At 38.2% G+C, this 14,294-nt stretch overlaps 1 protein-coding gene across 1 annotated transcript in view; it reads right to left on the bottom strand.

Moving 5' to 3' along the window:
• The window catches only part of MRC1 (mannose receptor C-type 1), a 106,728-nt gene that overhangs the window by 22,689 nt on the left and 69,745 nt on the right, over positions 1-14,294 (bottom strand). Inside the window, exons 13-22 of the mRNA XM_010590887.3 lie at positions 12,804-12,931; positions 12,228-12,315; positions 10,454-10,598; positions 9,128-9,169; positions 8,232-8,395; positions 6,860-6,927; positions 5,309-5,409; positions 4,496-4,638; positions 4,141-4,255; positions 632-798 (exon numbers count right to left, since the gene is read on the bottom strand). Of these exons, the coding sequence (XP_010589189.2) occupies positions 632-798; positions 4,141-4,255; positions 4,496-4,638; positions 5,309-5,409; positions 6,860-6,927; positions 8,232-8,395; positions 9,128-9,169; positions 10,454-10,598; positions 12,228-12,315; positions 12,804-12,931 (1,161 nt within the window). The remainder of the gene's footprint in view (positions 1-631; positions 799-4,140; positions 4,256-4,495; positions 4,639-5,308; positions 5,410-6,859; positions 6,928-8,231; positions 8,396-9,127; positions 9,170-10,453; positions 10,599-12,227; positions 12,316-12,803; positions 12,932-14,294) is intronic.

Here is a 14,294-nt window from a genome sequence, read left to right as displayed (position 1 = left end):
TAATATATAAGACTAGTGCTCTAGCTTAAGTGTAAACTCCTTTAAGATAAGAACAAAATCTTATGTTTCTACATGTTTTTCTCAATGCCTAGCATGGTGTTTGACATTGATTGGTTGACTGTTCAATATGTAAGGATAAAAGAAGTAATATTCTCTCTCTGAACTTAATGTACAAAGGCCCTTAGCAGAGTGTCTGGCATACAGTAAGCACTCTATAAATATTAGCTCAATAGCGATGATGACAATGATGATATCCTAAAAGTAGTAGTAACTCCTAGACCTACACAACAAATACTGCAATAGCTTCAAGAGTTTAGAGGTAGCTGATGCAAAGAAAGCTGATAACTCTAGATTCAAGCGTATGTTCAGACAAGATAGTCCCAGAATGGTGTTAGGGTTCGCTACCCCTAAAACACACTCCCCCATCCCCACATACACACCCAAGCCAAAGAATTCTTAACTGAATTTTTATCCCTTCCCTCAAGGGTGGCTCAGTCTGAAACAGTTACAATCCATAAGAATGAATCAGATCAAGGACTCCTCTGGTAGACTTTTCGTAGACGATTAATCACTAATGTGATGACTTTGAGCAAGCCGGTTGTTAGAGAGGTGACCTGAAACCGATACTTACATCTTCATAAGACAGACTGCTTCTTCTTCCTCCAGGGTAACCTTTCCCCCAGTTTGTATAATAAACTCCCCGCTGATCTGTCCAGAGGAACGTGTGCTCTGAGTTGACATCATTCAGCCCGATCCAGGCATTAAAACTGGAGCCCGTCATCTGATAGGTAAGAAATGCTGGAAGAAAGTTTCACAAAATAATTTTAAACTTTGGGAGAAAAGACTCAAAATGTGGAAAGTATGCAAAATACATTAATTTCAAAATAGTGAAAATGTGATTAATGTCTTTTTTATTATTTGAAAGCACCTACCATGAAAACAAACACGTTCTAAACTTTAAATAGTGTTAGGACTTCAGCTTTGGACTTTAAAAAATTCCTCACAATAAAATTCTAAGTTTTTTTTTTTTTTTTTTAAGTTAATCTAGGTCACTGCATATAGTTGTACAAGTTGTGCCCTACCTAAGGGCACTGGATCAAGGGGGCCAAAGGAAGCTGAAATCCACCCCTTACTCCTCTCTCCATTTTATACACCTTGATCTGCATTGTGTTTGGCTACTATCCACAGGAAGAGGTGCTTTTTTCTAATTCAAAAACATCATATGGGCTACCAGTTGTCCTGGATTTATAAATAGGAGGCTTTGGTTATAATAACTAGTGGGGAGAGAACTCTTAACCCAGAAAAGTCCTGTAAATAGAAACAATCTGTCAAAACCATAAGTATTAGGTTGTCAAGTTATCAGTACCTCGAACTGACAAACTGAAAGAGCTACCAAACTGGGATTCCTTCTAGGGCGGCCATCTCCCAGGGGCCGGTGCTATGCACAGAGTGCGCTTGGGCCAGGGCGCATCCTGACACGTAAGTGCTCACATCACCGGGTGAGAAGATCTAGAGAAATTCAGAGAATATAGTACAAATATGGCCTCTTATTTATCAATTCAGTGACAGAGAAGATGGTGTCAAATACCCAGAAGCTGTAAAAGGTTTAAATGTATACAGCCCCATTCCCTCTCCTTTAGCCCTTTCCCACCACCCGTCTTTCAGTGCAGGCCTATATGCTGCTACGGTGCTGATCAGGTTTCAGTGGACCTTCCAGACTAAGACAGATTAGAAAGAAAGGCTTGGTGATCTACTTCCAAAAATCAGCCAATGAAAACCCTATGAGGCACAATGGTCCGATCCACAACCAATCATGGGGATGGCACAGGACCGCGCAGCATTTGCTTTCATTGTGCCTGGGGTCGCCATGAGTTGGGGCCGACTAGAAGGCAGCTAACAACAACACACATCCCACAGCAACTGCCTTCTGCCAGGAGCAGTGGGCTCCTACGTGGATGGCACCTACTGTGTGGAACAGCAGTTTGCAAACACTTGAACTTAACCGGGAAACCCTGGTGGTACAATAGTTAAGAGCTACATCTGCTAACCAAAAGTTCAGCAGTTCAAATCCACCAGGTGCTCCTTGGAAACTCTGTGGGGCAGTTCTACTCTGTCCTATAGGGCCGCTATAAGTCAGAATCAACTCAACAGCAATGGGTTTGGAAACTTAACCATGTCTCCTGAGTGTAAATAGGAAATGAAATTACTAAGCACTAAAAAAAAAAAAGCACTAGGGGTTGCTAATAGAAAATTCAAAATAGGTAAAAGCCCACAGAGATATGATGATCTGTTTCTTCATGAACAAGCAACTCCACAGAAAAGCCAAAGTAAAAAAAAAAAAAAATTCTTCCAACAATTTTCAGAGAGAGATGAGCACAGACATTTATTTTTGTCTTGTTTCCTAAAAAAGAACATAACTTTTGCCTGATCCCCAACCTGAAAAGAAATGTGGAAAATCTTTACCCACCAATATTTCAGCACTGGTTTTTCTTCTGCCAACAACCAGAATAAGAAATCAACGACGTGTTCCTGTTTTGCCAGGAATAATGTTATTTTACCTGAAAATTGTTTCCTTCTGCACATCTCTATTACCAGGGTTCTAATTTTGTTATGCCAGGAATCAGCACTTTGTGGTTGAAAGAGGAAATCAATTATTGTGTTTCTTTGCTGGGTAGCTAAGCCCAAAATGTGGTAGGCCAGTTAGAGAAATGTGAACATTGCATTCATACAATTTTTATTGTGATCTATGGTTTGACCCTTTTTTTTCCATGTCTGGCAAGTTCCTGAACTTGTCAGAGGTTCGCAGAAAAAGATTGGCTGATTTATTGTACACTGTGTTCTAAGGATTACATGGCAGCCTTTATAGAGCAAAAATCAAGTGGGAAATAGCTGTACAGGATTCTAGTATTTTTCTTTCTTCTTAAAATTTTTGAGATGTATCATTTTTTTCCAGTAAATGATTTTGGAAGTCAAAAAACCTCAGAGCCAAAAGGAAACATAAAGCTTATCCAGTCCACATCTTCCTTCTACAACATGCTCATAAATTCATAAATACAGCAAACATGTCCTGGGCATTTTTTATGCTATATACCAGCCAATATATGTGACCTCATAGTGTCCCTTTGAGTACCTTCAGGCTTGAGCATTTTCACAGCCTTTTAGAAAATTCACCTTCCTCACAAAACAGTCATCCAGTCAGTTCTACTTGTTAGAACTACCTCCTCAATTTGAGCCTGAATTTCCCTGTAACTTCCACTCATTGTTTCTAAATCTTCCTTCTGGGGTCACACAGGATAGTCCTTCAGGGTCTACAGCCTCTCTTTCAGGGCCATGTAACCTAAGAGCCTTTCCAACATTACTCATGTGCTATGGCGTCCATATTCCTCATCAGTTTAATCACTGTCATCTGAATCAGCTTCAGTTGATCAATATTGCTCTTACATGAACAAGTCACAAACTGAACCTAATACATTCTTCAAGTGTGGTTAGTGCCATCCAAAAGTAAGTGCCTTATCTTTGACAGCAGTATAGTAACAACTTTTACACTCTATTTGCTCTATGGATAGTTGAATTTTCTCCGATTTTTCACTTCTTCATAACTCTGGCTTATTCTTATGCTTTATGAAAAACTATTCTCCATTTTTTCAAAGTTCATATTTAAAATATCAGTTTTATTGCATTATAAGTTATGTCACCAAGTGATTAGAAGTGTAGTAGATGGAAAAATGCAATTTTTATTTTATTCCTAGAATGAGTCTACCTCTTTGGCTATTTGAGAACCAAGCTGATTTGGTAGGAACAGGATGGAATTTAAGCTGGACAGACTTGGGTTTGATTGCCAGCTCTACTGCTCCATGCATGACCCAAGCCCCTCTGAACCCCATTTCCTCATTCATAAAATGGGAGTAATAATATCTGGTTCATTGGGTTGTCATACAATGAAAAAGGACTTCATATGGAAAATGCCCAACATAGCACCTACAACTGAATAGGATAGCTCTCAATAAATATTTGATTTTTCGATACCTACTTTTTACTCTGGGAAACTAAAAAATCATTTACTATCAGCACTACTCTTACCATTTTATGGAGAAAATTACATATTTAAATGTGTCATCAATTATAAAATGGCCTGCGTACCCTGCTCTTTTTCATTGCGTATGGATACCAGGTTTCCTCCAAATCCTATGCAAGCCTTCCGTGCTTCTTGCCAATTTTTTCTTTCTTCTTCAACAAATCCAAAGATTTTGAAACACTGTAATGCAAGAAAAAAATTTAAAAATCATTAGGGTTAACTAATGATAATAGAGTTTACAAAAATTTAAATAATTTGTAAAGATTATAGCTAAAGATAAAATTCCTCACAACCAAATAGAGTTTGTTAGTTTTTGAGGTAAGCAAAAGCTAGCAGCTGAAAGATTTGCGTTGTCAGTCTCCATACCAATTGACGCCAAACCTACAACTAACTCTCCTAAAAAAAAAAAAATCCTAGTACCTTGTTATTGTAAGATTTCCAGCCTTGCTCACAACCGCCTTTGACTGGGGGTGTGGTAGGAAGAACCGTGGCATTGATGCTGCTGTTATGCCGCTGGCAAATGAAGGCATGTGGATAACCACAATTAATGTCATTCCAAAACCCTGGAGAAGAAAAGAATTGTTACGTTAGATTTACATGTTTAAGATTAGAGACATTTACTCAATTAAAAAATACATATTTATATTTTATAAGGATTCTCAAAAATTCTTTAGACTACAATCAAACTTTTCCATAACTGACTAGAAGAATTCATGTAATATCCCTTTGCTCCTTGTCATAAACTAAAAGTAGTAAACTTAATAGAGAGCTTTCTATGAAGCAAGCAAATACTTACTGTTTCAGATACATTATCTAACGCCTGAACTTTATATTTAGCAAATATCTGCTTAGTGTTTTAGGTGTATTATCTCATTTAATTTTTTCAACAACAAATCAAATAAGTTCTATTATGACTTCCATTTTACAGACAAGGAGCTGGAGAGAGAAATTGAAAGAGGTCGACAAACATTCTGCATATTTTCCTCAAATCAGAACATGAAAACAATGTTTCAAAAAGTGAAAAGACTGACTACATCACGACTTAGAGTAAATGTTAAGCCTCCCCTTCTCTTTACAATTTGAGAAAGTTATACTGCTGACATTAGAATTCTCCTTTATTCTGTCCTTTTCTTGCTGGATAAAAGTACACAACTTGCTCATTTTAACCTAGGGCTGTAGGAAATGACACATCACACCACAAGGCAAATTCAAAAAGATGTTTATGTTGTCTACCTGAATTTGAATACATGGCTACACAGTTTTCATCATCATTTGCAAAATTGGGTTCACCTGTGGCCCAAGCCACATAATCCACTTTGCTTCCATCTACCCAACTGGAAAGGAAAATAGACAGTTTGCATCAGTCCAATTGTTACAATAATTGGCTACAGTCCAGTGAGGGGAACAGGCAAGTTAATCAAGATGAAGGGAGTACAGGGTGCTAAGAGAACAGAAGACCTAGGGATACTTGCAGGAACACCACCCCCCCCCCCACCCCCGCCCCCAGTTCCTCAGTTCGTGGTGCTTCCCTTCTCATTGTGCTCTTTTGCAGCAACCTTGATGCCTTGGCTGGTCTGGCTTCTTTTCCCTCTCAGGAAAAAACTACCTTTGTTCCTAAAGTGGGAGAAGCAATAGGGAATCCCAGTTCTACTTTGGAAGTGGGCCAGAAGCAAAAGTCCTTCCATCATATTCCTCTGACATGAATCTCACAAAACAACACTCTGCCTAGAGACGCAGAGAACCTAGAATTTCTCATGAGACCATTCACTGATTTTCATGTTTACTCTGGATTCACCTCAGTCATGTGCACCAATGCTTATTTTCTTAAGTTCTAGAAATTCAGAGACTGTACCAGCTGAAAAGGACCTGGAGATCATCTAATTTGGCCCTCTCATTTTTCAGATGAGAAAATGGGTGCTTGCCTAAGGAGGATCAACCATTTCTGTTCCTTAAAAATAATAAGCTTGAGTTTAGGTCTTTATAGCTCAAAAATGGGAATGATAACCTGTTACCATCAAGTCAATTCTGACTCATAGAGACTCTATAGGACAGAGTAGCACTGTCCCATAGGGTTTCCAAGGAGCGATTGGTAGATTCTAACTGCCGGCTTTTTGATTAGCAGCTGAGCTCTTAACCACTGTACTACCAGGGCTCCTAGCAATAACAGTCACATGAAACATATGTGGCTAAAACATCTGTCCATGAGCCAGGAATACGTATCTGCTCTTCAAACTCAGGAGAACATATGTATTAATGAACAAGGAAAGAAACAAAAAAGTACTGATTTCCTCCCTCCCAAAGCCTTCCCTGGGCCCTGTATCTAATAGAAAATAGTCGAGTCAGTCCTTTGAAGGGAAAGCATTTTGTGCAGTTGAAAGAGGACTTCAAAGTAGTGCTGCCAGAGCAGCACGTAGGGCAACACAAGAGAATTATTTGGTTCTGTGTATCAAAGTCCCTATAAATGAGTCATAATTTTTTAAATAAATTCAGTATTCTTATCTGTCCAATCCATCTTCTTATGCATAATTTACTGACAGATGAGGAGGTCCTAAAACACAGACAGGTGAGGTTTTACAAGATGAAATCGAATTTTGAGTTCTTTATTTGAGAATTATAATGTTCAAATGTTTACTGGGATTATTTTAAATTATTTTTATTTTTTTAAATGCTTCACATATTCAGAACCACATAGGATTATTTTAAACCTATTTAGCCAAACAGAAGCCTCAAAATATTTATCAGATCACTGTTCTAATCAAAGTTGTTTTATCTTTATTTACTTACATGAACTTTTTATCCAAGCTGATCAATAAGCCAATAAAATAGGCTGACTGGGCATCATTTCTGTTTACCTAAAACATAAAAGGTTGCATATAATTCAACTTGTGTTTGCATAGTATGCAAATTCTTAAGCAAAATCCACACATTAGTTAGACAGGTCTAAGGAGGGTTTCAAGAAGCCCTGATGGCACAGTAGTTGAACATTCAGCTGCTAAATGAAAGGTCCCTGGATTGAACCCACAGGAGAACAGGCCTGGCCATCTGCTCTCATAAAGATTTCAGCCCAGGAAGCCCTATGGGCCTGTTCTATTCTCTTATATAGGGTTGCTATGAGTCAGAACAGACTCGAAAGCACCTAACAACAGTAACAAAACAGTTTTTTTCCTATGAAAAAATAATTTAGAACATACAACTTAATTCCTGCATAAATCCCTCCTTGTATTGTTGTGTTAGGTGAGTAGATTCCAACTCCTAGTGACTCTGTGTACAGCAGAATGAAAACACTTTTTCAGTCCTATGCCATCCTCATAATCGTTGTTATGCTTGAGCCCGTTGTTGCAGCCACTGTGTCAACCCATCTCTTTGAGGTTCTTCCTCTTTCTCCCTGACATACATATATATGATTTAATAACATTCATCAAACTTAGAGCAAATGCCTTAAGTCATTCCCTATAATTTCAAATGTCTATAGTAATTAGATTATTGAAGATTTTCTCACGACAAAGTAGCCATTTGGGATTACTCATCTAAGGAAACGCGCTCTCTCTCTCTTTCTCTCTCTCTCACACACACACATATACGTTGATGTGCAATATTATGAAATAGCTCAAGGATTTCAAAGCAAGATATACTCACAAAAAAGAAGATAAGACTATACTCTAATCCCTTTGACTTTTGTAATCAAAGGAACTTTCGTTCTTTCAGTGTTGCTCAAGTTATGTTTTGCTGCTCTCTCTCTTACCTCCTGGCAAATGGTGAGGATGCCATGAACATTTTGAAAGTGAAAAGATATCAAGCCAATCACTCTTGGAAAAAATAAATTATACCTTCACTGTTAGCTGACAATTTTGGTACAACCAAGAAGCAATTTGGTCCAACGAAGACAGGCTTTTTATTAATAATTAAGTGCCAAAGCTCAGACTAAATTCTGTTTTGGGGTTCTGGGATTTTGCACTAAACATTCCTGCAATATGGTGATTTGCTTCTGTTTCCACTCCTTTGCACCCCACCACTTCCAGCATTCACATCTTTACCTCTGACCTTAGAAGGTTCAAATTCAGCACATAATTTGAAATTGTGCATGGGGTATCAAACCCAGACCTTATCTTTGCTTATCACATGTCAATGTTCCATTCTTAAATGAATCTGCTCTTACATATTTCCACAGAAACTTCTTTTCACTTTCGCTTTGAATAGAAACAAGGTCACCAAAGTTCCTCTTGCAAAATTCTCGTGCATTGTCCATGGTTTCCTTCTCTTTGCTGAAATAATACTGGTATTCTTTGTAAATAACCCACCCATCCTCAGTGACTGGTGGATCTGAAAAATAAAATGAAGAAAAGTGACACATTTTACTTATAAGAATTCAAGTATCTGGTATGTAGGATACACAAAATGAAAAGGACACAGTAGCTATGTCAGAGGTAACTGTAACTCTAAAAAAAAAAAAGTGAGAACCCAGAAAAAGCCAAATGTCCATGCCATATATACTGAATAACCTAAGGCCAAATACCCACTTTTCACTAACCCTGTAAAAACTGCTGCTGTCTGTTGCCATATATCATTACTGGGTATAAGAATCCCCAGCGTTACTTTCGTCAGTTGGATAGCACAGCTGAAAGGATTTATATACATGCACCCATGGTGTTCTAGGTCAAAGAGTAAAATGAGGAGAAAATGGATTTTAGCCCAATATAAGAAAGAACTTTCTAACAGCTAGACTAAGATGCTTCAGGGTAGAATGGAAGTGCCAGGGAATTCAAGTACCGGGGGGCTCCTAAGTCTGCTTCCAACCCACTGGATTCTATGGTGCTGGGGTAAGGAAGAAGAAACCTCATAATCGTGTATCCCTGAGCTACTATATTAGCATGCCTTATGTTTGCACATTTGAGCATCTCTCTGGAGAAGAGGGCCTGAACTTTCACGAGATTCTCCAAGCTATTAAGACTTACTGCTCTGTACCTTCCTAGGACAAGTAACTTTTCATTGAGAAAGGAAAATAAGGAAAAAACGACCATAAATATGGAGATTAGAAAATAAAGAAACACCTACTGTCCTGGGGAGCGGGTGTTGGCTCAGGTTTTGGTGTTTGTCCTATAAAACAAAAGAAAATTAAATATAAAGTGTGCTTGAACTACTCTTTTTTGGTCACAACAAGTAGAAAAAGAAAAGAACATTAGTTTTGGAATCAGGAAGCCTGGTTTCAAATTGCTAGCCCTTATATTGTCAACGACAAAAAAGGAGTTAATAGTAGGTGTACATATGTGAAGTAAAATATGTGTGACTGATACTTGCAGGTACATATAAAAAAAAATTTTTTTTTTTTTTTTTTTTTTTTTTACATATACACACCTATTATTAACTCCTTTTTGTAGCTGACAATATTAGGGCTAACAATGTGAACCTAATAGATATTAATGGAGCCCTGGTGGCATAGTGGTTAAGAGCTCAGCTGCTAACCTAAAGGTCAGCCGTTAAAATCCGCCAGCCGTTCCTTGGAAGTCCTATGGGGCAGTTCTACTCTGTCCTACAGGGTCACTATGAGCTGGAATCGAGTCAACTCAACAGATGGTTTTGGTAGTAGTATAATTACTAAAAATGTAAAAAATATATTAGTCATTGATAACTCGGAGACCTTTAAAAAACTGGCCACGTTTTACTCCTCTGTTCTGAGGAAAGCCCTTTGAAAGCACTACTCTAGGCAGGAATAAGGAAAATAAGCTGATAGACAGCAGATCAATCCAGCGTCTCCAGCAGCAGAGTTGAGATCGTTGCCAAGACTGCCCAACACAAGATGGCAGTGCAGTTCCATTGATTTGTTTACAGAGAAGGAAGTTGATGTATACCTTGGTTCAAGGGTTGTTAGATGATTGGTTTACTTTCTTACTTTATTATCTGTCTGTCTGTCTGTCTGTCTATCTATCTATGGCTTAAAAATGGTGCTTGTTTTTTTGTGTTGAACATTTACCCTGAGAAATCAATATTTAGACTATTTGGATTTAGGGAAACTTTCACTTGTTTAGTGATTAATGAGACAGGAAAAAAAAATTTAATTCCATTTTCATTGCTCTGTTTACAAAGTAGTACACACCCTCCTGCCCCATTCCTCGCTCTAGAACCTGAGCCAGAATCGTAGCTCATGGGAATTGTTCAGGAGGACGTGACTCTCCCGGATTCCCGGGTGGCCTTTTGATCTTCTGTTCCTTTGGAACATGTATCTGCACTAAGAGACTTCATTCTTATCTGGTGAAATGATGGCCCCTGACAGTTTCCTTATTTTCTGATTTTCTGTTTGGTTTCACTAATAAAGGGAAGATATCGGGGAGCCAGGAGTTTAGTTCTCCAACCCAAGGTAAAGGAGAAGAAAGATTATCATACCTTTTTTTATCTGACAAATCCAGTTGTTAAGATGCTCACAGTTAATATCATTCCAGAACATGCCAGGGTCACCTTTCAACTCACCACAAAATTCAACATTTTGATAATTATTAGGTTCTCCATAAGCCCAATGTTCATATGAAACCTATATTAGAAACATTAAATCGTAATCATTTTCCATTTATGTCAGGCCAATGCCATTTTTTTTTTAATGCCAATCATCTCTCCAAACAGGATAGGAAAGATATGTTTGCACTTTTACCCATTTACTCTTTTTCACAGTAGCTGTGATTTGAAATCAAGGTTTACAAACATGAGTGGGAAAGAACTAGATTTGGTTACATGGAAACTTTTGAAGTTGAACAGAGTATTCTGCTGATTACTGTAGCATTTACTTTACTCTCATTAAGTAGAATGGATTAAGGACCACGAAAGTAGGAATTATATGTAGGAAAAACCTGGCAAAAAAGCTCCACTCCTCAGTATTGGGAGTTCCTAAATTTACAACCCATTCTTAAGGGATAACATTTCAATGTGTTGTTGCAAGCTTTCTCTTTTCAGGTGTCTAGGATAAGAAAACGCAAATAATTCTGCTTACAAAAGAAAAAGACCTGTGAAATATTGCTAACTAGGCTATCACACTTCACCAAAATGGACAGTGGAAATAAATGGAGGCCCTGAATTTAGGTCCTCTATGGGTTTTTTGTTTTTTTTTTATGGAATATTCAGGTAGCCCTGGTAGTTCAGTGGCTAAACAGATCTGCTGCTAACCAAAACGTTTGTACTTCAAACCCACCAGCCACTCTGAGGGAAAAAGATATGGCAGTCTGCTTCTGTAAAGATTACAACCTTGGAAACCTTACAGGGCAGTTCTACTCTGCCCTATAGGGTCACTGTGAGTCAAAATAGACTCAACGGCAATGGGTCTGTAGAGTTTTCGGTGTTGCGATCACAGCTCATGCAGTTTTAAACCCCAAAACCAAACCAAACCCATCACTCTCAAGTCGATTCCAACTCATAGCAACTCTACAGGACAGAGGAGAACAGCCCCATAGAGTTTCCAAGGACTGCCTGGGGGATTCGAACTGCTGACCTTTTGGTTAGCAGCCATAATGCTCAACCACTATACCACCAGGGTTTTAGGCTGAGCATTTGATCTGCTTTCCAGAGACCTAAATATAAAATCCAAATATCAATGGAGCCATCAAATACACCATCCTACCCAAGTGCCTTGAAAAGTTGCAGGGGGTTGTAAGAGGAGGCAGAACTGAAATTACATCTAATGGCTTTCCGCCACAACTAGAGCTGCTAAACATCGCCAGCCGGCGCCAGAGCCTCTCACTTCTCCATTTCACAGAATGGAGAAGTCTGACAAAGCCCAATGGTTATTAATGGAATATTAAAATTATGTCCTGGTCCACTACCCATGAAATGCTATAAAATGCTCAATTTTTAAGAATTTTAGCTACCCGCACACGCATTTTGCATCATAGAATGAGGATACTATATTATATAAACATGAGTTTTCATTCTAATTCCTTTTTTCCATCCAGTCAACCATGCTGAAAAGCTATGCGTGAGATGATTAGGAGAACTAAACTGGGGCGGGGGTGGAACCATGATCAAAAAATAGCTTTTATTTTTAGAAATAGAAAAAATGTCTCTAGCTATCAAAAGGAACAGTCTTACTAAAAATTTGGATTACATTAAACGGTAACTTCAAAATAAATACAGGCTAAATTTAGAAGAACATCTATTACATCAAATTACTCACAGGAGAGCCATCACTCCAAGTAAAGCCCTCTGACGGACTTCCGTATGTCAATCCCAACCAAAACAGTTCGTGGTAGCTTGAACTACTCCTACATTATATAAGACATAAGGAAAACATATGCATGATACAAGTTTGGTAACCTATGAGGACTAAACAGATTTGGAAGTTATGGCTAAACCATGAATTAGTTGGTACACAAGATAAGAGATTTAAATGACTAAATAGAAGCGCCGTACCGTAGATGTGTGTACTGGGAGAGCCCATAGATAACCTGAAAGTGGGCAACTGTTGAAGAATAAATAATTGTAAAGCATTGAAAGACAGTCATTCGTTCACTCATTTAACAAATACATATTGCGTGTCTTGTACTTTTACAGAGCAATTCATTGCTGCATTTATGCCTATGAAATTAAGGATGTAGAAGTGAAACTAGATCAGAGTCCATGAATTAAGGATATGATGCAGATACTCACGTTAGCATTATAAGCAAACAATTTTAGAAACATAAGAATACTCTCAACATCATTTGCACCAAGTCAGTAAAAGAAAGAAATATTACAAAGAAAAGACTCTTACGTTATTAACCGCCATATGGCTTGTTGTTCCTCTTTATTATTGATACTAGCTAGATCTCCACCCAGAGCTCTGCAGAAATCTCGAGATTCGAACCATGTTTTCTTGTCATGTTTTCCTTTCGTAAAAAGCTAAAAAAAAAAATATGATTTCAAGAGTCATTTTGCACTTTATAATTTATCAAATCAAGAGAAGTAGTTATTTACTTTTGATGAGATTTCATTTACAGAAAAACCAGAAATTGCAATGGACCAAGGTAATGCAATCCTTTTAGTTTAAAATCAATTCGTGAGTACATATGTGAGTAACAAAACTTGGAGGGTGATCTTGTTGAGAAAATCTTAGACAAAAATTACTTAGCAGAGGAGAAAATAGAGTAAAATCTTAAAAGTTTTAGACATATGGATTAGGCTCACTGTAGAAGACAGGATTAATTTGGTTAAGTGTAAAAGTTGGCATCAAAATAGAAAAAAGGAAGGACACTTCTAATACAGAGAAATTAAATATGGGTGAGGAAAAATTAAAGGAAAAGAATCTCTCCAACATAGTTTGTTATCGTGTTTAACTTAAGCAGTGAGTAACCTGGCAGTCTTTCAACACTTTGTTGGTAGCCAGTTGCCTTCAAGTCAATTCCAACTCATGGCAACCCCATGTGTGTCAGAGAAGAGCTGTGCTCCATAGGGTTTTAAATGGCTGATTTTTCAGAGGTAAATCCCTAGGCTTTTCTTTTCAGGCACCTCTGGGCGGACTCTAACCCCCAACCTTTCAGTTAACAGCTAAGTGAGTCAATGGTTTGCACCACCCAGGGACTCTGCTTTGTTGATAGTGTCCTACAAAGCTGTCTTGTGTTTTTTTTCTCTCGTTCTTGTTGTTAGGTGCTGTTGAGTAGGTTCCGACTCACAGCGACCCTATATACAACAGAACGAAACACTGCCCAGTCCTGCACCATTCTCACAATCATCATTATGCTTAAGCCCATTGTTGCAGCCACTATGTCAATTCATCTCATTGAGGGTCTTCCTCTTTTTCACTGACTCTCTACTTTATCAACCATGATGTCCTTCTCCAGGGATGATCCCTCCTGATAACATGCCCAAAGTGTCACCATCCTTGCTTCTAAGGAGCATTCTGGCTATACTTTTTCCCAGACAGATTTGTTCTTTCTTTTGGCAGTCCATGGTATATTCAATATTCTTCTTCAACACCACAATTCAAAGGCGTCAATTCTTCTTCAGTCTTCCTTTTTCATCCAGCTTTCACATGCGTATAAGGCCATTGAAAATATCATGGCTTGGATCAGGTGCACCTTAGTCTTCAAGGCGACATCTTGGTTACTCAACACTTTAAAGAGGTCTTTTGCAGCAGATTTGCCCAATGCAATGTGTCTTTTGATTTCTCGACTGCTGCTTCCATGGCTGTTGATTGTGGATCCAAGTAAAACGAAATCCTTAACAACTTCAATCTTTTCTCCATTTATCATGATGCGGCTTATTG

The sequence above is a fragment of the Loxodonta africana genome, chromosome 4 (assembly GCF_030014295.1).
Source record: "Loxodonta africana isolate mLoxAfr1 chromosome 4, mLoxAfr1.hap2, whole genome shotgun sequence".
NCBI lineage: Eukaryota > Metazoa > Chordata > Mammalia > Proboscidea > Elephantidae > Loxodonta > Loxodonta africana.
The sequence above is the reverse complement of the archived record's forward strand: the minus strand, read 5'-3'. Positions and strand labels throughout refer to the sequence as shown.